Genomic DNA, 22564 nt, shown 5'->3' on the forward strand with positions numbered 1-22564 from the left:
GGCCTTTTCCTGACAATCCTCTCCAGGCTACGGTCATCCCTGCTGCTTGTGCACCTTTTTCTTCCACACTTTTCCCTTCCACTTAACTTTCTATTAATGTGCTTTGATACAGCACTTTGAGAACATCCAACTTCTTTTGCAATTACCTTTTGAGGCTTTCCCTCCTTGTGGAGGGTGTCAATGATGGTTTTCACAACTGTCAGGTCAGCAGTCTTCCCCATGATTGTGAATTCAACTGAACCAGACTGAGAGACCATTTAAAGGCTCAGGAACCCTTTGCAGGTGTTTAGCTGATTAGAGTGTGACACTTTGAGCCTACAATACTGAACCTTTTCACAATATTCTAATTTTCTGAGATTCTGAATTTGGGGTTTTCATAAGCTGTAAGTCATAATCATCAAAATTATATCAAATAAAGGCTTGAAATATCTTACTTTGCTTGTAATGAGTCTATATAATATATTAGTTTCACCTTTTAAGTTGAATTACTGAAATTAATGAACTTTTGCACTGATATTCTAATTTTTCGAGTTTCACCTGTATATATATATATATATATATATATATATATATATATATATATATATATATATATATTTATATGTCAAGAAGTATATAAATATATGTGTATATACATATTTATATACACACACGTATATATATATATATATACACACACGTATATATATATATATATACGCACATATATATATATACACACACACACATATATACGCACATATATATATACACACACACATATATACGTGTGTATAGATATGTCAAGAAGGATATATATATATATATATATATATATATATATATATATATATATATATATATATATATATACATATATTACCTCTACTGGCCTCTTGTGGCGACATCAGTAGTCTTATTTGAAAATATACGTTGATTATACTCTTGTTTTCAAGATTTTCAAGATTAAATACATTTACCTAAGTATCATATGAAAGTAATAAGTATTACTTTCCGAATGCAATGTAAGTTTTAATCTCTAATAACATAAAACAAACATAAAATCAAAATGCTTTAATATACGTCACATTTAGTATACTTAATGATTATAAAATTAATGACCACTGCTGTCTCGTGGTCTGACTCTTTAGAGTTCAAATGAAACATTATAATTCAGACACTGGCCGTGTGTTTGACTGATGTGTTTAGGGAGCACCACCTGACTAATATATATATATATGCCTTCCAAAAAAGACACCGCAAATATCTTCATGTTATGCCATTACAATCATGAATATCTATGATTACAATGAGGAAACACGAATAACTCCCAAAGAAGGAAAATCCGCGCATGCGTACTGCGAAGACAGGCTCCACCTCGTGAGCCCCACCGGCCTTTCTGCTCGCGCCGCCGGAGAAAACAAACTGCGTGGACGCACTCTCAAAGCATGCGACTTCAAGCACTCTCCGAGCATTTAGATTTGCTTTCTTTGCTATCGGAATACATTTATCGGGAACAAGGTAAACATCAATGTGATAATGCTCTGCTAAAAAATAAGCAATTGTTTTTGACGTGGTTGGCTGGTGTAATTATGAATCGTATAATGTTTATATGATGCTGTTCTGTTAAAACGAAGCTTGCTTCCATGCATGTGTTCCTCCGTTTGATGATGGCGGGACCCGTGAAAGTGATTTTGAGAAATTGTGCATTAAGGAAAAGCATTGGCAGTAACAGTCTAAGACATTCAGTAGATCGCGATAAATACATGCATGGGCTTCTTCAATAGCTAGAGGACTTTTTTTTCGAGTTGTTCTGTATTCGAGAAGCATAATGACGGGAGCCCCTTGCAGCGAGGAGCAGGCCGAGAGGAGGCCGTTGAGAATCATTGTTTGATTGACAGATGCATTACCCAATCAGAACGCTGGGATTCACGTCAGTCAAGGGCGTGAACCAATTAGAATATATTGCTGTTGCGCATCGGCCTGGAGCGGTGAACAATGTAATGTCAAAATAGCCCTTTAAATACCAAAAATACTGCTTGAACTTCATTTTGAGAGGTTAACTCATTGTTATGAAATGCAGATAGTATTTCCATTATTTCGTTTGTCTGTTATCTAGAACTGTACACAGCATTTCCCGTCAAGTTCGCAGTCAACGTTGCACCCACGTTTTCTTCGCATGCGAAGTGGAGGAAAAGTCAGAAGCCTGATTTCATGTTCACCATTGTGAAAATTTCTCCCAATTAACCTTATACCTTTAATCACTGTCATGTTTTGGGAACGATTGTGACTTGCTATGTCAGGTACGCAGAGATGAGCCGCTGGCCTGACAAGGTAAACAACGAGGAGGAAACGTATTGCGCGCCATTTGCGTCATGCTGCACTCAACCGCCATGTGCGACACGTGAACGAGATTGCATTGAAATAATCTAATGTGTCGGTATCCAGCGATTATGACGTATAAATAATATATGGATGGACCCTGTTGGAAAGTGTCTGCCCACGAGGATGGACACGAGTTCGAGGGCTGCACGAGCAGCACAGGCGAGTTATGAAACTTAAGCGACATGTGATGACGCGCTTTCATATGATAGTGGTGTTGAAGACCCGTTGTGATGAAATGTATTTCTGTCTGTACAATGATGTATAGTGTTTGTCCAATTATCCTCGTATTTTTTTTTTTTTTTTTGATCATCTGAGACGTTTAAACATTACTATTATTTAGGAATATTGTGTGCAAGAATGGTCCTTTTTCACTTGTTTTGACAGGCAAAATAATAACATTTTGTTAAAGGTGCAGTGTGTAAGATTCAGAAACCCTTGTTATTAATGACACCTGTGGCCGTTAAGTGAACTGCAACCAGCTATCTGTTGCTCGTGCTTCTGCATACAATCCAGCAAGTATTGTCCAAAACAATGATGTAATAATTAGGGCTGTCAATCGATAACATTTTTAAATCGAATTAATTACTTGGTGTTCCGATTAATTAATCACGATTAATCATTTGCTGAGAAAGCCCCTCATATAACAATAATTCAATATATAATGATTATACATATTCATATCAATTATATAATTATACATAGTTATTTTTTAAATGTTTACAAATTATATATATATATATATAATATATAGTGATTCACTGGCATATATAAAAATATTCAGATAATTAAAATGCATTACATTCTTGTGGCAGAAGAGTTAATCATTGATAAGACAATACAAAAAGCGTCTTTAGAATACAATGTATTGTTTACTACCATATTATTGATCATAAGTCAATCATTGACACACAGTTCACAGCAATCCATTTCACAAGTGAATTTGTCAATCAGTTTGAGATTTTTTTTATTAATGCTTACAAACTTTTACATCTAGAGCCAAGAGGTATATTAAAACAAACAACAACAAAAAGGAAAATAAACAGTTTAAATAAAAATATCGAATTGTTTACATATTTCAATACACTTTACAGCTTTCTTGTTACTCAAATTGGAAATTGTTCTTAGGTATTGCTGAACCACTGCTAAATCTAATGGTTTATAACCACCATACTTGCATCTATGAATACTAAACTTTGCCAACAAAAGCAGAACATTAACCAAATAATATTCCTTATGAAGAGACATGTCATGGCTTAAAAAAACAAATAAAACATTTTCAAAACAAAGTTGAAAGCTGGGAATGATATGATCTCTAACAATCTTGCAGAAATCAGACCAAAATCAAGTCGAGTGGGGACAACTCCAAAATAAATGATTTTTTTTTTTTCCACCTGCATGTACAGAATATAAATCTCTCTACAAGCAAATAATTAGTGGGGTAGTACTTATAAATAAGTTTGAAGGAAATTTCTTTGATTTTATTTGTGATTAGATATTTATAGGTAATTTCCAAATTTTGCACCATCTCAATCCAGCCACACCCTGCATCAGGCATGTTTGTGTAGCGTCTCGGTTGCGTTGCATCATAAACATAAAATGTTTAGGTCACTGTGTCAAGTTCAATATGGTTTAATACTCCATCTTTAAACGCATCTTGAGATCCCTTCGAGTGTTTTGAACGCAAGAACGCCTACTGAAGTGTTTTCTTCACTGTATAAACTGCGCGTTGCTCATACAGCTGAAGTTTCACTTACTGCCCTCTGGAGTAAACAGGTGGTACTATAAGCTTGCATTTATCAGTAATCTTCCAAATTATGGTCTGGGGAAAGTGCGATTAAATGCGTACATTTTTTTAACGTGTTATTTTTGTAAAATGTATCGCACTGAATTAACGTGTTAAATCGACAGCCCTAGTAATAATGTACAAAGAGACTGAACGTGATTCACTGGCATCATGACTGATGAGGTAGCATAATTAAAATTACAGAGTTATGATTGGTTTACTACAAACTTTAAGACTAAACTAAAACTACATATCAGCTAACACAGCATACTGATACACACATACAACTACATATGAACAAACTATACCAGACAGTTTACTGTTGCACTATTGTATGTTTTATATATGTTGTACTACGAATAAGAAACCAGCGTATTTGCTTAAATGTATCACTTTGTTCCTGACTTTTTTTTTTATAAAGTGAAGATCAATGAAATTGAAAGTTACTAAGCAAGGTAGTGCAATTCGTCAGTTTTAGCAGGCAAGATTAAGTTAGCTAAAATTACACAGATCAATCCTTATGACACTATATTTCACATGCTTTGCAGTTATGTTATGTAACCTGTCCAATAAGAAGAACACCAATTCAGGGTCGGTTATGTTGCCGTTTAGCCAGACTGGATTCAGTAGATAAATGTTTTTTTTTGGCTTGCTTGGAGTTTGTGTGGGAGCCGGACGTTTGCTGGAATCCATCTCTAAGATAACGTTACCTAGGCTTGCAGTTTGTTGTGGCTGTTGAATAATGGAAGAGAAAATATTACTGTCTGAGGCAAGGCTCTTGGGAGCACGCATAAATGTCACATCCTTTGGATTTTCCCTGCAAAAGCGACCCGCTCCCCGCTACAGGCTTTATTTGGTAGTCTAGTAAGTCCGGAAAGTGTACATTTTTTAAGTTGCATTACAAGCCATTCACACATTGGCAAAAAAAGGGCAAATATTACATGAAAATTGTTACATACTGCACCTTTAAGATTTATTTTTGAATGCCTTTTTCACTCTGCCAGGCAGGTAAAAGTGCATCTAGGTTCACAAACACGTGCAATTCTTTGGAGTGTGAACTGGCAGTTCATCATGATATGATCTTATATCGATACTCTTAGAGGTAGATCCGATGTTTGCCAATACCTCAGTCTGCCACGATATGATTTTGATAAATTCCTGCGATTGATATTATGTACCTATTTTACACAATTAATTGTATTTATTATGTCAAACATGCAATCAAAATATAATTTGAATATTTTACTTTCAATCCAAAATACTTACATACCCGTGACAGAAGAGTATGCAGGGCTCAACGCTAAGGATTTTTTCTACTAGACTGGTTGGGCCAGTGCTTCAGATTTTTACTGGCCCTGGCAGCAATTTCACTGGCCCCAACACAATAATGACAAATAGTTGTTTTTACCATCATGGCTTTAAAAATTATGTCTGAAGATTAATATTTTTTACATATCTTATGTTTTTGATACAATATCCCCCAGGAGTCTGGGTATCTTAGTGAGTAAAGACGCTGACTATCACCCCTGTCACAAGTTCGAATCCAGGGTGTGCTGAATGACTCCAGCCAGGTCTCCTAAGCAACCAAATTGGCCCGGTTGCTAGGGAGTGGAGAGTCACATGGGGTAACCTCCTTGTGGTCACTGTAATGTGGTTCTCGCGCTCGGTGGAGTGTGTGGTGAGTTGTGTGAGGATTCCCACATGCTATGTCTCCAAGGTAATGCGCTCAAAATCTACGTGATAAGATGCAAGGATTGATGGTCTCAGATGCGGAGGTAACTGAGATTCATCCTCCGCCACCCAGATGGAGGCGAGGCACTATGCCACCATGAGGACTTAGTGCATTGGGAATTGGGCCTTCTAAATTGGGGAGAAAAAGAGAAAAAATTACAATGTCCCCAAAATTTTATCACATTTATAATTTGCAAGATATGATTTATGCCTTATGTAATCCCATATATGCGCTTTACAGATATAAATTCATGAATGCATCATATTAACCTCAGCTGTCCTGTCAATTACACATGTGATTTTAAGCCAAGATTTCTGTGGAGGAGATGATGGGTTTTCGGTCACCCGTTTAGTCATGCAACTTTTGCCCATGTGTTGTGTTTGCACAAGAAGGATCAAAGATTTATAAAGACAATAAAGATTTAATTATTGTCTGAGAGAAGACTTGCTACTACAGTGGGTAGATATTAGGCCTAATCTGTGAATTAACAATATGTATATAACATGAAATGAGACAACCCAAACGAGACCAACACCGACTGATATACAAAGAACAAAAGCAAAAGTACCTGTATGGTCCAGAAATTAGACATGTAACAGGTGTTTTATGGGGATGATATGAATTAGACTGATCAAAATTTCAAATAGTCATCTTCACCCTGCAGCTGAACAGCTCTGATAATAATAGCCCTAGCGTTCTTGATGCTTTTCATATCAAATGGCATTATCATGTCGAATTAATGTTTACATTTTGAAATATTACTAAATTAAATACTCTATATTCTGTATACTTCCATTGTGGATATTGAGCAGCTCGTGATTTTCAGACACGTGTATAACTGGGGTTTTGCAAAGTTTAGCAAAAGTTTGCATGGAGAGACATGGATTTTCAGTCCTATAGAAAGAAACTCTTGATTTCTTGTGTTCCAATGTGTGGATCACTAATTTTCACCAACATGTAAAAACGTAAAATGTGGAGATTTCACCCACTGTGAACATGGAATGTGCGGGATACTTAAAATGTTGCAAACACGTTAAATCCCACTACGAAATTCATTAAGTGGGTTTTCGTTCCTGCTATTTTCTACACATTGTTAATAGCTGCTACCAAAACACTTGGAAAAGAGTGAGGACAGTGCTAGGAGAGTGTCTTCACGATCTTCTGTGTGCACGCGACTGTGCCTTGGCACGTCCAGTACATTATGCATTTGCGCATCTTTGCAAGATAAATATACTCGCGCTCGCTCCTCGGTTAGAAGACTTTGTTAGCTCCGTGTAATTTTTGTGCTCTCTCGCATGTTGTTTGCTTGCACTCATGTTATAAATGCAGCACTGGCCCGATTGGGTAAGTGTCAGTTCTAGCAACTGGCCCGAATCTTTCTCACACTGGCCCCGGGCCATCGGGCAGTCCATATTGTCGAGCCCTGGTATGTGCTATCGGTGTTTTTCAAAGGAGAAAGTGAGACGTGCATGGTTGCCAGATTGCACAAAATAAGTATAACATTAGGCAGAATATTTCCAATTTGCGCAAGTATAAATCTAATATTGGGGGCGTTTCGTCTCTTATCTAGCAACCTTGAGCATGTTAAACGCTTGTGGAGACGCGTTAGGTCCCAATGCAAGTTAACTGAAATATCCAATGAAAAATAAAAAGCTTTTACGATAAATGAGCCGCTGGCCACATTAAACCACATGTTGGGCCTGATCCAGGCCGTATATTGCCCATGTCTGCTTTAGCTGTTTGCGAGATTATCATTAAATCTACGTCGGCAGTCCTAAATAGTCTATCACTTGGGCAGCCACAGAAATATCTTCAATTGGAGAACCACGGCATTGCTCTTTCCCTGCTGTCCGTGACCCAGTCCGAATAGACCAGTTGAGAAACACTGCTTTAACTCACACACCCACTCATTTCAGACCCCCTCGCCTCACTACTCTCAGACATTTTCTCCGCTGCACGCACGTGTGTGTGTGTGTCGCAAGTTGATGAGTCTGACAAGGAATAAAGGAGATGCGCACACATGTGAGATTCTCTGTCCGGTTGCATTTTTTTCTCAATACCGTAGATAAAAAAATGTACATGGTGCGATCAGTGCCTCATCTATGAGTTGTGCAAATGTCCCGATCTGTCACACTGTCGTGGAGACCCTCATCCCTTGAGCGCGCATGCTTAATTCAGCTAGATTAGAACGTGATGTCTTGTGACTTATTGAATCATAATATGTGTCACTGTGCATTTCTTATCTTGAAGAAAATTGGCAGAATGCAGCTTTATTAATAGAGAGAGGTTGTTTTTTAGTAAGTTAAAGATGGATTGAAGTGAACAGAAAGGTGAGAGAGGTAGTCTTCACCCCATTATACACTGCAACAAAATAAATTTTTGGCTTGTTTTCCGATATAACTCTAAAAAATTATCTAAAGCTCCTTTAAAACAATGTTCATTTTCTTTTGCAGCTATACTGCAGAAGAAAAAATATGATCTGAGAATGTTGAATATAATATTAAAAATACAAATAAAAAAAATCTATAAAAAAAAAAAAATGCATTCGCCTGAGAAGCAGCATATAAGATATTTAGACTTGCTTTTAGAGAATAGATCTTGAATATAAGTATATTTTGTCTTTACTGCACTCGCAGAAGTATAACCAAGTGAACAAAATACACGTATAATACAAAATACACTTACTGTATATTTAAGATACATTCTCTTAAAGCAAGTCTAAATGTCTTATATGTTGCTTCTCAAGTAAATGTGTTTTGTATTTTAGACTATTTTAAATGGAAAACAAGAGAAAAAAACGTTTCTTTTTTTGCAGTGAATTTCTTTACTCAAACTTAATGAGTTTTTTTTCCCGTTATTTCAGTGAATGTCTTTTAGAGGTATTTTTAAAAGATGATTTTGTCCTCTTAATTCTTAGTTTGCACGTCGGGGCACAGGCTGAATAATCGGTTAAGAGCTAATGATTTGCAATAATCATTCTAATAATTGTTAGATTAATCGATTATTAAATTAAAAGCCCTAATGACAGAGGGCATGTGATGTTTGATGCGCTTTAGGGTTGTTTCTCTCCGCGTTAAAATTTCACAAGTGTACACATAATATTTTTCCCTTTTACTCTAGCGCATAAACTCATTGTTGTTACTTCAAATGTCACGAAAAACTGGTTTGCAAACACTTTGTCGATAAAATTGGCATTAACGCAAAAATGTAGTATAACATGACGGAGTTTACATCAATCGTTAGCATGTGTTAATCGTGACGACAAGGTGTATACATCTTTGAAAGCCAATTTTTATTGTATGTTGTTATGGATTGATCTTACTTTGACTTGACACTTCCAAGAGTGCCAACACAAATATCTTTTATCATGCACATCAACAAGTGCATGGAGAACAAATTAATGGCACCCATTTGCAATTAATCATGGTAGACATTTATTAAAGTTGCTTTTACACACCATTCAAAATAATAGGCGGCAGTCATGGATTTAGCCCACAATACGAAAAACCTAATTTCTGTGCACAAAGATGTTTTAAATTAAAAATAAATATACAATACTAGGAGAAAAACAACAGTGTGCTTTTTTGTAACTAACATTTAGCCCAATTCTATAAAATAGTTTAGTTTACTTTTGAAAAAATGGCTGAAAAATTCCCCGTATTAAATGAATTGCCAAACAAACAAAAAAAAAAATTATTTTTTGAGCTATATAAGCTTTTTCTTTACACAAACTTAAATGATCTTTACCCTGTTCTGTAGATGAAAAAGTTGTCTGAATGACATTATCAGAATGTTCTGCACTTTTCAAGACTATAAACTATCAGAACTAATTGTCCAATGCAGAGTTCACTTTCAGAAAACATTTGAAAATGTTTAAACATTTTAAATCTAACCCTCTTTACCTCGGATCTTATTTGCTGAGCTTCTTCAGAAAATGTAAATTGCATATGACACATTGTTTTCAGATGACAATCGAGTTCAGTTGGTCGTTAAAAGTTGCTGGACAAATATGCAGGACATAATGCAGTTGTGATGGCGAAGCTTTAAATTAGATGATTTTACAACGCATCAATTTTTCCTTAATAGCTGTGCACACAGCATATGCACATCAAAGGATGGTCCTTGTACTAAGACCACAAATTTCTCCAATACTTGGTACAGGTTGTCAGCTTGAACAGGGCCATGACGATTCATTTTCGGGTCAGAACCGGTGGCAACCTGCGATCGGCGCAACATCAGGACCAATATCACATTCCTATCAGAAGGGCAACTGTTCTTTTTTGATAGCAATTCCTCTTCTGTTTGCATTTATTTGATACCTCAGCCCAGGGATTAATGTAATTGGATATTGCTATATATATATACAGTAGTGCTGCGCGATTAATCAAATCGCAATGTCAGCCTGTGCGATTATATGATGGCAAATGCTGCGATTTTATTAAATAAATAAGTGCATGTGTGGACGGAGAGCTGTTTGCCCATTTTCTACACCGCTAATAAAAAGATGACCAGTCAGTCTCAATTTAGGGAGTGGCTATGTGAGTTTCCGGTGTGCAGCATGGAAATTAGGTGAAGATGGACGCCAACACTGAACTGGTGGTCAGAAAAAATAACAAACACAGATCGCAGCTTGGCGATATGTCTTTATTTCATCAATAATTAAAGTTAATATAATATGGGAGTTAGGGCTGGGATAAACGATTATTTTTTAAATGATTAATCTAGCGATTATTTTTTTCGATGCATCGACTAATCTAACGATTCATTTTTTCAGTCCGTTTGGATTCGATTAATCGACTTGTGACAACACCGGTAATACCGGTTTCATCGGGGGTGGGGTTGTATAAAATGTAAAAAAAAAAAACATTTGCTGGGAGTTTGATTGACTGGCGATCTGATCAATCAATCATAATACGCCATGTTTGTCCGACAAAGTAGTCAGGAGAGAGAAGATTAACGTCGGTGGATTTGAATTTGAATAATGGATTGTAGGCTACTGTACTGACATCATTCCACGGTTAAAACAACAGTCCTTCTGATGTAGGCTACATTCATGTTTAGCCTATTTGATGCTATAAATTAACCAAGGAAAAGATGATCGGTTCACGAGCAGCTTTAACTGAGGCAATCTGTCATGACACATTAAAGAGCCACAAAATAGTAGGCCTATTTATGGTTTAATTTTCTTTGAATGTCCAAATTTGAAAGTTGAGACTTTATTAAATGTTACCTGCTTGGTCCTGTCTGTCAGCCGTTGTCAGTGTCCTCTATGTATTTTTCACGACATTCATAGCTATAAGCGCATTATTAATAGCTATAGCTGAAAACTTTAGGTGTCGACAACGTATTATAGCCTACTCCAACATCGAGTGCAAAGTGGGGAGTTGAAAAAAACTTACGGTGCTCTGTCATCTGCGGCTGCTCCCGGGTGGCGCTAGAATGGAAGGCCATCTCCATTTTGCAAAGACGACATATCACGGAATTGTTTCCTTTTAAATTAAATAATTCCCATACTTTAGATGAACGAGTGCGTGCCGCCTTGCACTTCTGGTAGTCTGAGGAGCCACTCGTGTTGGCGCCGGCGCCGCCATCTTTGTTTTGGGTCTGACAATTCGACGCGCATATCCCAGCCCTAGTGCTGGTGCATTGCCGTGGTGCTAGAATGGAAAGCGATCTCCATTTTGCAAAGACGACATATCACATAATTTTTTCCTTTTAAATTAAAGAATTCCCACACTTTAGATGAACGAGTGCGTGCCGCCTTGCACTTCTGGTAGTCTGAGGAGCCACTCGTTTTGCTTCTACTCTCCGGCGCCGCCATCTTTGTTTTGGTCTGACTTATCGACGCGCATATTTTGCGTCGACGTATTGCGTCGTCCTAGCGGGAGTGTGACATGTAAATAAGCACAAACTCCAAAACTGCGATCTGAGTGGGAGTCGAGACCGGGAGAGATTTAATTTTTCCGCCTGCTGAAGCGCACTCTTAACACGGAGACGCTCGTCGCTCACCCCCGCTGTCTGCAGCTCGCAATCATTGATGAAATCATAATATCAATCTTATGAGAAAAATAACAACAAGAAAATGTGTGTGTGTGTATGTATGTGTATATATATATATATATATGCAAAATTTGTATGTTCTTATTTATTGTTCTATTTTATTTATTGAGAAAATAACAATTTTGCAGTAATGCAAAGATATTTAATTTTGAAAAAATATTTTAATTTGAAAACACTGCATTTATAGTTGTTGTTGTTGCTAGTTTGTATGTTTGAGTTGAAAAATACACATTTCAGCATTATCGAAGTCAAAGTATCGATATCGAATTGTTTTTAATGATACCCAGCCCTACTTTCAACAGCAGAATAAGAATATTAACTTTCTAAAAAGTGACATAGGCCTAGGCTGTCAAAAATATAGCCATCACATTTTGTTATACATTGTCTGTGACATGTTGCATGTAATTATATCTAATTACTATAATAATTATATATACCACTATACCACTTTTTCTGTTCTGATTCCGAAACCCTGAAATCTCCGATACCAGTGTTGTTCTTTCAGAAACAGTTCATGAATATCTATACTTCACTGAGTGACTATTTGGAGGTACTCATTTTCAGTGTATATATTAATAAAACACAAACCTTTAACTACACAGAGAACTGGATTAATTGGCAGCAAAACTAAAAGTAATTCCAGTGTAAGTCTTAAATACAACTTGAATCTGGACTTTAAAGGGTTCAAATTCTCCAAAAATATTATTATTACTAAATAATTTGATATTCCAATAGTAATACATTTAAGTAGGCCTAATGCACCACTAACTTTAAAACTGGCTTTTATTTTGACAGCTGGAACACTCCAATAAGTCGTCTTTTTTTGGTTCATTCACACAAGATTAATTCGCTTCTTATTCAAAATCTGGTGAAATGCTCTTCTGGTGCCATTCTAAATGCATATTACAAGTGAATCGAACTATTGAGCATCTACATCTGAGATGTTTGTGTATGGCGCTTACATATTGCACACCTTTCTGAGGGCAGAGAGTACATCAATAGCATGCACGTGTTACGTATGTGTGTCTGTAGAGCTGCGCAAAACTCTTCCGATAACTGGAGTTCAGTCTTTCACAACGCTGTGGAATTTTGGCCCACTCTTCACAGAACTGTTTTAGTTCAGCCACATTGGAGGGTTTATGAGCATGAATTGCCCGAACTGCCACAGCATCTCAATCAGGTTCAATTCAGGACTTTGACTAGGCTACTGCAAAACTTTAATTTAGCTTCTTTTGAGCCATGCAGAGGTGGATTTACTCCTATGCTTTGAATCATTGTCTTGCTGCATAATCCAGTTGTGCTAGAGCTTCAACTCATGGATTGATGACCGGATGTTCTCCTTTTGGATTTTAGAGAGAAGTATTCATGTTCCCCTCAATTAGCGCAAGTCACCCTGAAGCAGCAAAGCATCCCCACACCATCACACTTACACCACCATGCTTGACCATAGGTATGATGTTCTTTTTGTGGAATTCTGTGTTTATTTACACCAGATGTAAAGGGACCCCTGCCTTCCATACAGTTCCACTTTCGACTCAGTCCACAGAACATTATCCCCAAATCTTTGAGGATGATAAAGGTGTGTTTTGGCAAAATTCAGATGAGACTTCATGTTCTTGTGGGTTAGCAGTGTCTTTTGCCTCACCACTCATCCATCGATGGCGGTCATGAACCGTGACCTTTATTGATGCAAGAGAGGTCTGCAGTTGCTTGGATGTTGTCCTTGGCTTTTTCGTGACTTCTGGATGAGTCGTAGCTGTGCTCTTGGAGGAATTCTGGAAGGTCCGCTGGAAGGTTCACTACTGTGCCAAGTTTTCTCCATTTGGAGATACTGGGTCTCACTATTGTTATTTGGAGTCTTAGAGCCTTTGAAATAGATTTGTAAAATTCATTATTCTGGGAAGGGTTAATCACCATTTTCCTCATAATTTCTGGAATTTCTTTCGACCTTGGCATAGTGTGCTACTGGGTGAGACCTTTTAGCCAGCTCCATGCTGCAGAAAAAGTTCTACTTAGGTATTGATTTGATTGAACGGGGCTGGCAGTAATCAGCCCTGGGTTTGTCTAGTCCAGCTGAACCCATTATGAATCCAGTTTCATAGATTTGGGGATTTAGTAACTTTTTCACACAGGCCTAGTTGGTTTGGATAATGTTTTTTTCTTCAATAATTTAACAACTGTATTTTGTGTTTACTCAGTTTGTGTTTGTTTTATGATACATTTTGTTTAAAATTTTTAAACAATTTATGATGAGTATATAAAAGCAGAATAAAACAGTTTGTGCGCAAATACTTTTTCAAAGAACTGTCTAAGAAATATAATATAAAATATTATATTTGTTATATTTTATTATGAAATGGTAAAATATTTCTGTCCTAATTTCATCACTTTCACGTTATTTTAATGCTCTTTGATTCAACCCAAGAGCCCTTGTATTTCATGAAACAAAACCTTTGACATTTTATTTTCATAATTTTATTATGAGCATGCTTCACCTCTATGTACTGTGTCATTAACACGTTTATGAACTCTCTATGACCAGGAATATTTGCCATTACATGATTGTTAAAATTAAAGTTAAACCGGAGCACTTTGTGTTCACTTTCAAAGTTTATATTTGCTTGTTTATATTTTCTCACGAGTTTGGCACAAGCCTCTGCTGACGATGCGTGCGTCAGAGCGCTTAAAGTGCTTCACGTGCTCTTCCGAACAGGAGCTGCTCTGTTTGAATTCGCGGTGCGGCTCAGTGATGCTCGGAGTTCAACTGAATAGCATACAAGTGCCCCGTTCATGGCATTCATGTATTTGCTTAAAATTCCCTTATTGGGGCATTAAAATGTTATGTGAATTTGAAGTGCACAATAATTGGTTTGATCAAATAACCACAGTCGGATAATTATTTAATAATCACTACAGGCCTTACTCCACATGAAAAGCGCTTGCAGACAATGTCTCATTAACGTTTTTGTGATAGTTAAGCCTTGATGTGCTTCGGTTGTAATTACAGAGGCTGTAAAGTACTTGATTTCTGTCACAAGCCCCATCTGGGCTTGTCCTTTCTCCATCGCTGTTGTGTGTGTGTTGTCGTGTGTGCATCAGTGTAATAACAAAAAGGTTATGTCCTACTCCAACCAGTGTTTAGCACACACACAGAGCTAAATAAAATGCTAGAATATAATGTGAAATCAGTAAATGCTTTATTCACGATTAAGAAAAAAAAAACACTTAAGTTTTAAATACATCACATGCATTAATGCGTTGATTTTGACAGATCTAATAATTACACATCTCGTACAAGTAGTTATAGTATTTCTCAAAGAATTCATGTAAATACACAAACATGGATGCTGTGAATTAAAGTGTGACCTAGGGATGTTAATGATTATTTGATTAACATCATTAATAATTTGATCGATTTAGCTTATCGATTGTTGGTTAATTAATTTCAGGGTAACTGCATTCAGTAATAATGGCTTGCAGAGTTGGAGAAAGCTGGCTATGCAGTCATCTGCCGCTAGAGGGCACTGGCGCTGCATGTCCTGTCTTGTCCGCATGACAGAAGATGCTCAGATAAAGATGTAGAGGTCTCCGTATCCTAGTTTCCATCCACTTTTCATGCTGTTTTGTTATCAGCAGTGTGAAAATGCGTAAAAAATATTTTGGGAAATTTGCTGTCTTCAGCCTGTTTCCATTCAAATCGCCTTTTATCGATAAAAATGGTGTGCGTGAGGACGTCATGCTTAAAAAATAATTTGTCGCATACGTTTTGGTTTATCGCAAAATAAATCTGCCCTTTAGCCGTTTCCATACAGAAATGTGTGTACAAGCAAATGTATTCCAGCTTTATGGACTCTTTATGGACTTTATGGAGAACTGAACTAGTCAATGGTGAGTCAGATGCATTGTTGATGTTATGCCTCTTGTAACATGTCTTTTGATGCTGTTATGTTATGATCTTCATGAGCTGGTTAGGATCATCAGTAATCAGTCAAATTCATCATTTAAAGTTTAGCAGCACTGCATGTATGCATATTGAGTGCTTACGGTGTCTTTTGCTGCTTTGTGTTGTATGGGGCTTCGTTATTGGCTACCAATTGGTTGTATGAATGTTGTAGCCTATAATTCAAGTCATGGGTTTGCGTTGTGTAGTTTTGATCTTTTTTTTTTATTTTTTTTTTTTATATAGTATTATTAGATGTATTTATGGATGCATGTTCACTAAATAGGGAGGCACAATATACACATTTTGTCCAGTACCAATAGCCAGTAAGCATTTTGAATATTATGGCCTATATTATAAATCTATACTGTACCTAGGGATGCACCGATACCACTTTTTCTCTTCCGATATCGGAATATCTCAGTATCGCCCAATCCGATACCAGTGTTGTTTTTTTTTACATAATCAGTTTAGAATATCTTTACATTATACTGTGGAACTAATTGGGTGTACTCTTTAATACGTAAAGAAACACAAACCTCTAACTACACATTATTTCAATATAGAAGTATAGCTTATTAAGGACCACTTAATTATTAACTAGTATGCTGGATAATGTAGCAACAAAATTTACAGTAATTCCAGTAAAAGTCATCAGTAGAAAATAAGCTGTTTTTTTCTTCAACTTGTATATGACTTCAGATCCATTTTTTGTTCAATTTAATTAAGACATCAGTCCACTTTTCATTCACAAAGTTATTTTTTGGAACCCATTCAACTTAAGTATTATTATAATTTGTAAACAAATGATTATAATAGTAATATATATTAATCGTGCACCTTTTGTCATGGATCCACAGGTCTCTCGCTTCCTCACTGCGGTCAGCGCTCACTCTCCCCTGAGTTCTGATTACACGCACCTGCATATCATTATTGGCTAATTTTTTTTGTCTGTTCTCAACATAGTATCTCTGAGACTCCAGACTAGTGTTGTCACAGTACCAAAATTTCAGTAGTCGGTACCAATACCAGTGAAATGTCACTACTTGATACCATTTTCAGTACCAAAGCAAAACACAAAAACAGGTTACTAAACAACACTCTTTTATTAACAAAGTTAACAAAACATTAGCAGCAGAACTAAGAACAGAAATATGCCATTGAGCAACACTTTAATTTAAATATATTACATTTGAATTATAACAAAACTGAACAATGTATGCTTAAAGTATTTTTGAACACTTATATAAGATTTGCTTCAACTTTTGCAACTTTTAATTTAAATGTTTACCAAGTACTAAAAATCAAAACCTAAATAAACAAGCATACTAGAATGAATAAAAAACTATTTCCAAACTAATGTGCAAAGTGCTCCCTTATTAATAAAGCTGCATTTTGCCATTTTTCTTCATAATAAGAAATGCATATGGACATATATATATATATATATTTATGATTAAATAAGTTCTAATCTAGCTGCATGAAGCGTCCGCAATCAAGAGAGGAGCGTCCTCGAGGCAGAGTCTCTCTCAGCCGGGTGCAGTTTCAATCTCTCCTCCTTAGATCGGGACATTCGCACAACTCATTGAAGAGGCACCGACCACACAAAGAAGTGTCAGTTTCTGAGTTTATAGTCATTAACATGAGCTGCTTCTGTATTATTTGAACTTTAATAAAGCTAGAAAACATTACATTTTACTGCATTTAAGATGTAACGCCGGGATGTTTCCTTTTAAAGAGCTCCGCCTCCGCTTAGTCCACAACGGCACATGCTTCTGAATGTACTTTTTTTTTTATAATTCCCAAATACTTTGGGATCTACATAAAATAAACTGTGAAAGTTTCGAGTGCATCTGGACTTTGATCTGTATAATTCTTCCTCCATCAGGCGTGAACTGCTGCTCTCACGCGTCATTGTTATAGTTTATTGTGATTTCATGTTACGTTAAATGAGATCAAACTATTCAACAACAAACATTTTTCTCGTCAATTTTGTATTTTCGACGATGTCGATAATGTCGACTAAACGTTTCAGCCCTAACGCAAATGATAATATGCTTTAGTTGCTTGAATAAATCCGGGTGACTGTCTTTCATGTGCTTTATTAAGTTTGATGTGTTTCCTCCTCTCGTCAGAAAATTGCGAAAGCAGCAATTACAAATAGGTTTTTGCTGGTCTGTGATGTTTCTCTAACCTATGAATTTCCAAACCTGGCTTTTTCCACTTTTCTTTTCGACAAGATTCAGTTGAGACTCCGCAGCAGCTTTGCTTGTCGTCATCTTTTGCTTGTTGTGAGCGTTCGAAAGTTCCTGACGCTGCATAGGTACCGGGTCCCCAGAAATTCTGGTATCGTAAATCATTTTTTGTTTGAGTACCGACTTGGTACCGGGGTACCAGTATTTTGGCAACACTACTCCAGACCTTGCTACTATGTCAAACATACCCATGTCTTTATTCTTGCCAGCAAGTATCATGAGACAGTTGTGAGTTATCTGTTCATCGTGTCTATATCCTGTCGGAATATTACTCACCTGCTGTTTGCCACTCTGCTCAACTGGATTTACTCACAATGTTTACATCACTGTGTCAATCGTCTGTTCAATCAACCCTGCTACTGAGTTCATATCTCTGCTTCCATGAGTCTCTCTGTGACACCTTTAATTTTTAAAACTCTCACGCTTTTTTGACATTCTGAACTCTCCAGGAAGTCCTGTATGTGTCTGTTTGTAGACAAGTTTGCAGTAGTTTAATTAGCTTCTTATTCAAATTGTGGTAAAACAAACAAAAAAAAAAACACCTCCAGTGCTGTTCTAAATATAATATATAATATGTGAACTGTACTATTTAGCACAGGGGTGGGCAACTATTTTGGTAAAGGGGCCATATTTGGCTTTAAGTAGTGGATGGGGGGCCATATTTTATTTCTTTTTTAGATACAATGTTCTGCATTGATTTGGTTTTTGTATCTTTTAAGCCCATAAATAGTTGTGTATTCAATTTTCGTGTATCTGTGATCTGTGTTGCCTGAAGTATTGTATTGTTCTACAAAGGTAGATACTTTTCAATCAGGCATTAAAAAATTAAATAAAGGCAGAACTTATACATTTATTTTACCATGTCTAATTCCCTGTTCATTTATTATTCAATTTAACACTCTCTACATCAGGGGTCTGTTTGAATGAAGAAAAAAAATATTACATTTATAAAACTTTTAATGTTTGGGCAAAGCGGGTGAGTTTACTTATTTTTTTCTAAAACATTACCCGTTTACATGCTAAAAGAGTCATGATGCGGGTCTCCTCGATGGATTGACTTTCAGCACACAAATGAATAACACAACTGCATGATTATGATACATGATTACTGCAAGAGTTAGATTAACATACAGGCGCAGAGGGAATTCAACATTTCTAAATTGCACAAATAAAAAAACATATACATATTCATCTCTGGCTTGCTTTTGCTCGCATGTCAATGATGCCAAGATCTACTATTATATTTAATTTAATCACTGAGAAGTTTTACCTGCAAAGTAGCACCAAATATCACAAGCAGCCTCAAGAATGGACACAGTAGCCGGATAACACTTTAGAGCAGAATATTAAACTACAGATCGCTAAATTTGTTCAAAGGGGAAAGCGAGAGATAGAAAAAGTACATTCCTGAGCATGGTTGCCAGATTGCACTAAATAAGTATAACATTAGGTAGAATATTTCCAATTTATGCAAGTATACATCTCAAAACTGGAGGTGTTGTGTCTTATCTGGAAACCCTGAGCATGGTAAATGCTTGTGGAGACGCGTTAGGTCCCAATGCAAGTTAACTGAAATATCCAATGAAAAATAAAAAGCTTTTACGATAAATGAGCCGCGGGCCACATTAAACCACATGGTGGGCCTGATAGCAATATGGCCACCAATAAACATTGCATCTCTAATATTGAGACAATGATATACAGATTTCAATATGACTGTTTGTTTACAAGCAACTTCATTAGATTGTGTCATCCATCACAGTTACATCATCTATCATCTTATACCTTTTGACCCTATGATGTGGACACAGCTCATGCATGTCTTCCCTGATTTTTTTATTTAATTATTTTTTAATTTAGGTTGGTGAGTGATTCTGAACAGAATGACAAAGATGCCTCCTCACAGGCGTGGGATCACATTCGAGGTGGGAGCGCAGCTGGAGGCTCGGGACAGTCTGAAGAACTGGTCAGTGTCTCTTTTCTGCTTCTGTTTGTCCATCCTTTCATTGAATCTGATTGAAATTCAAATACTTAACTCCCTCTCAGTGCAACTTCTGAGCCACCAGTTCTATTCCATTGCTTACAAAAAAGTGCTTGCTTACTGAAAATTAGGGCTAGGTATTGATACAAATTTGCCAAATAATTTGGGTAGATTTCAGTACATAATGATAATATTAAGATTTACAATTATTGTTTTCTCTGTTGTTTTGGACCTTTTGGTCATTTAAAAAAAAAAGTACAAATCCATATATATTCTGACGAGCCCGACCCAAATCCGATACTCTGTATTAGTCATGTCCGTTACTATCAAGCTTAAAAAATGACATAAAAGAACTGTTAAAACACCATTAAAGCGGTTCATATGACTCGTGCATTTTATTCAAAGCCACTTGAAGACACGCGATAGCTCTGTGAATTGCAATAGGCTGTGTTTAATAAGTAAACATATAAATGCACTCGCAGCTTCAGCCCGTTAGTGAATGGTGCTTCGGTTTACACGCACACGCGCGGCTATTTATAGCCTTCACACGTGCACAATATTTGAGCGCTACAAACGAACATCTCAGATGTAGATGCTCAGCAGTTCGGTTCACTTATAATATGGACTTAGAACGGCACTGGAGGTGCATTTAACCAGAATATAAATAAGAAGCGAATTAAACTGTGAATAAAAAGAGTGAAGGTTTAAAAGTTAAAGCTGTCATGGAGAGACTCACAGCAGAGATATGAACTCTGCAGGGTTTATTGAGCAGAGGATTGAAACAGTGATGTAAACATTGTGAGTAAATTCAGTTAAGCAGAGTGGCAAACAGCAGGTAAGTAATATCCAGACAGTGTATAGACACGATGAGAGATAACTTACAACAATTTTATGATACTTGCAGGCAATAATGAAGACACATGTTTGACATAGTATTTCTGAGACTCCAGAACTTTCTACTATTGATGAGAACAGGCACAGAGTGTGTGAGAGAGAGAAAGAGAGAGTGAGAGAGAGAGAGAGAGAGAGAGAGAGAGAGAGAGAGAGAGAGAGAGGCGCACATGGGAGAGAAAGCGGGGTATTTATGCAGTCATTGATTAGCCACTAATGATATGCAGGTTTGTGTAATCAGAACTCGGGGAGTGCCAGTATCCAGTATGCTAGTTAATAATAAAGTGTTTATTAATAAGCTATACATTTATATTGAAATAATGTGTAGTTAAAGGTTTGTGTTTCTTTACATATTAAAGAGTACACCCAATTATTTCCACACAATAATGTAAAGATGTTATAAACTGATTATGCAATAAAACAACACTGGTATCGGTATCGGCCAATACTGAGATTTCCATTATCGGAATCGGATCGGAAGTGGAAAAAGCGGTATCGGGACATCCCTAGTCTTGATATTATTGTATGTGTCATTAACCAAGTTTCCATCCACTTTTCGCTGTTTTGTTATCGACTAAGTGAAAATGTGTAAAAAAAAATGTCTTCTGCCTGTTTCCATTCAAATGGCCTTTTATCGATAAAAATTTTGTGCGTGATGACGTCATGCTTTAAAAAAACAAATCAGAAAATAAGAAATCTGCCCTTTCCATACAGAAATGTGTTTATCACTAATTGTGTACCTTTCACCTCCCAGATGTCCCTAATATTTCCCCACAAAGTCTTTATAAAATTTGGAGAGTATTGACACTATTCATTGAAATTAGACAGCTTACTGTCATTTTAATTTAACTAATAAATGCAAACAGAAGAGGATTTGCTATCAAAAAGGAACAGTTGCCCTTCTGATAGGAATGTAATATTGGTCCTGATGTTGCGCCGATCGCAGGTTGCCACCGGTTCTGACCCGAAAATGAATCGTCATGGCCCTGTTCAAGCTGGCAACCTGTACCAAGTATTGGAGAAATTTTTGGTCTTAGTCCAAGGACCATCCTTTGATGTGCATATGCTGTGTGCACAGCTATTAAGGAAAAATTGATGCGTTGTAAAATCATCTAATTTAAAGCTTCGCCATCACAACTGCATTATGTCCTGCATATTTGTCCAGCAACTTTTAACGACCAACTGAACTCGATTGTCATCTGAAAACAATGTGTCATATGCAATTTACATTTTCTGAAGAAGCTCAGCAAATGCGATCCGAGGTAAAGAGGGTTAGATTTAAAATGTTTAAACATTTTCAAATGTTTTCTGAAAGTGAACTCCGCATTGGACAATTAGTTCTGATAGTTTATAGTCTTGAAAAGTGCAGAACGTTCTGATAATGTCTTTCAGATGACTTTTTCATCTACAGAACAGGGTAAAGATCATTTAAGTTTGTGTTAAGTCAGTTATATAGGCCTAACAATAATAGTTTTTTGTTTTTAATACAGGGAATTTTGCCAGCATTTTTTCAAAAGTAAGCCTAAACAATAATTTTATAGAATTGGGCTAAATGTTA

General features: G+C 36.5%; 1 protein-coding gene across 2 annotated transcripts in view; it reads left to right on the plus strand.

Annotated features, from left to right (window-relative positions):
* The first annotated feature begins 1356 nt into the window (after positions 1-1356).
* Positions 1357-22564, plus strand: part of LOC127629153 (PHD finger protein 20-like) — a 55165-nt gene continuing 33957 nt past the window's right edge. For both annotated transcript variants that reach the window (XM_052106249.1, XM_052106250.1), the window contains exons 1-2: positions 1357-1500; positions 19995-20100. In XM_052106249.1, coding sequence (XP_051962209.1) covers positions 20018-20100 — 83 coding nt within the window. In that variant the 5' untranslated portion in view covers positions 1357-1500; positions 19995-20017. The remainder of the gene's footprint in view (positions 1501-19994; positions 20101-22564) is intronic.

The sequence above is a fragment of the Xyrauchen texanus genome, chromosome 35, assembly GCF_025860055.1.
Source record: "Xyrauchen texanus isolate HMW12.3.18 chromosome 35, RBS_HiC_50CHRs, whole genome shotgun sequence".
Classification (NCBI taxonomy): Eukaryota; Metazoa; Chordata; class Actinopteri; order Cypriniformes; family Catostomidae; genus Xyrauchen; species Xyrauchen texanus.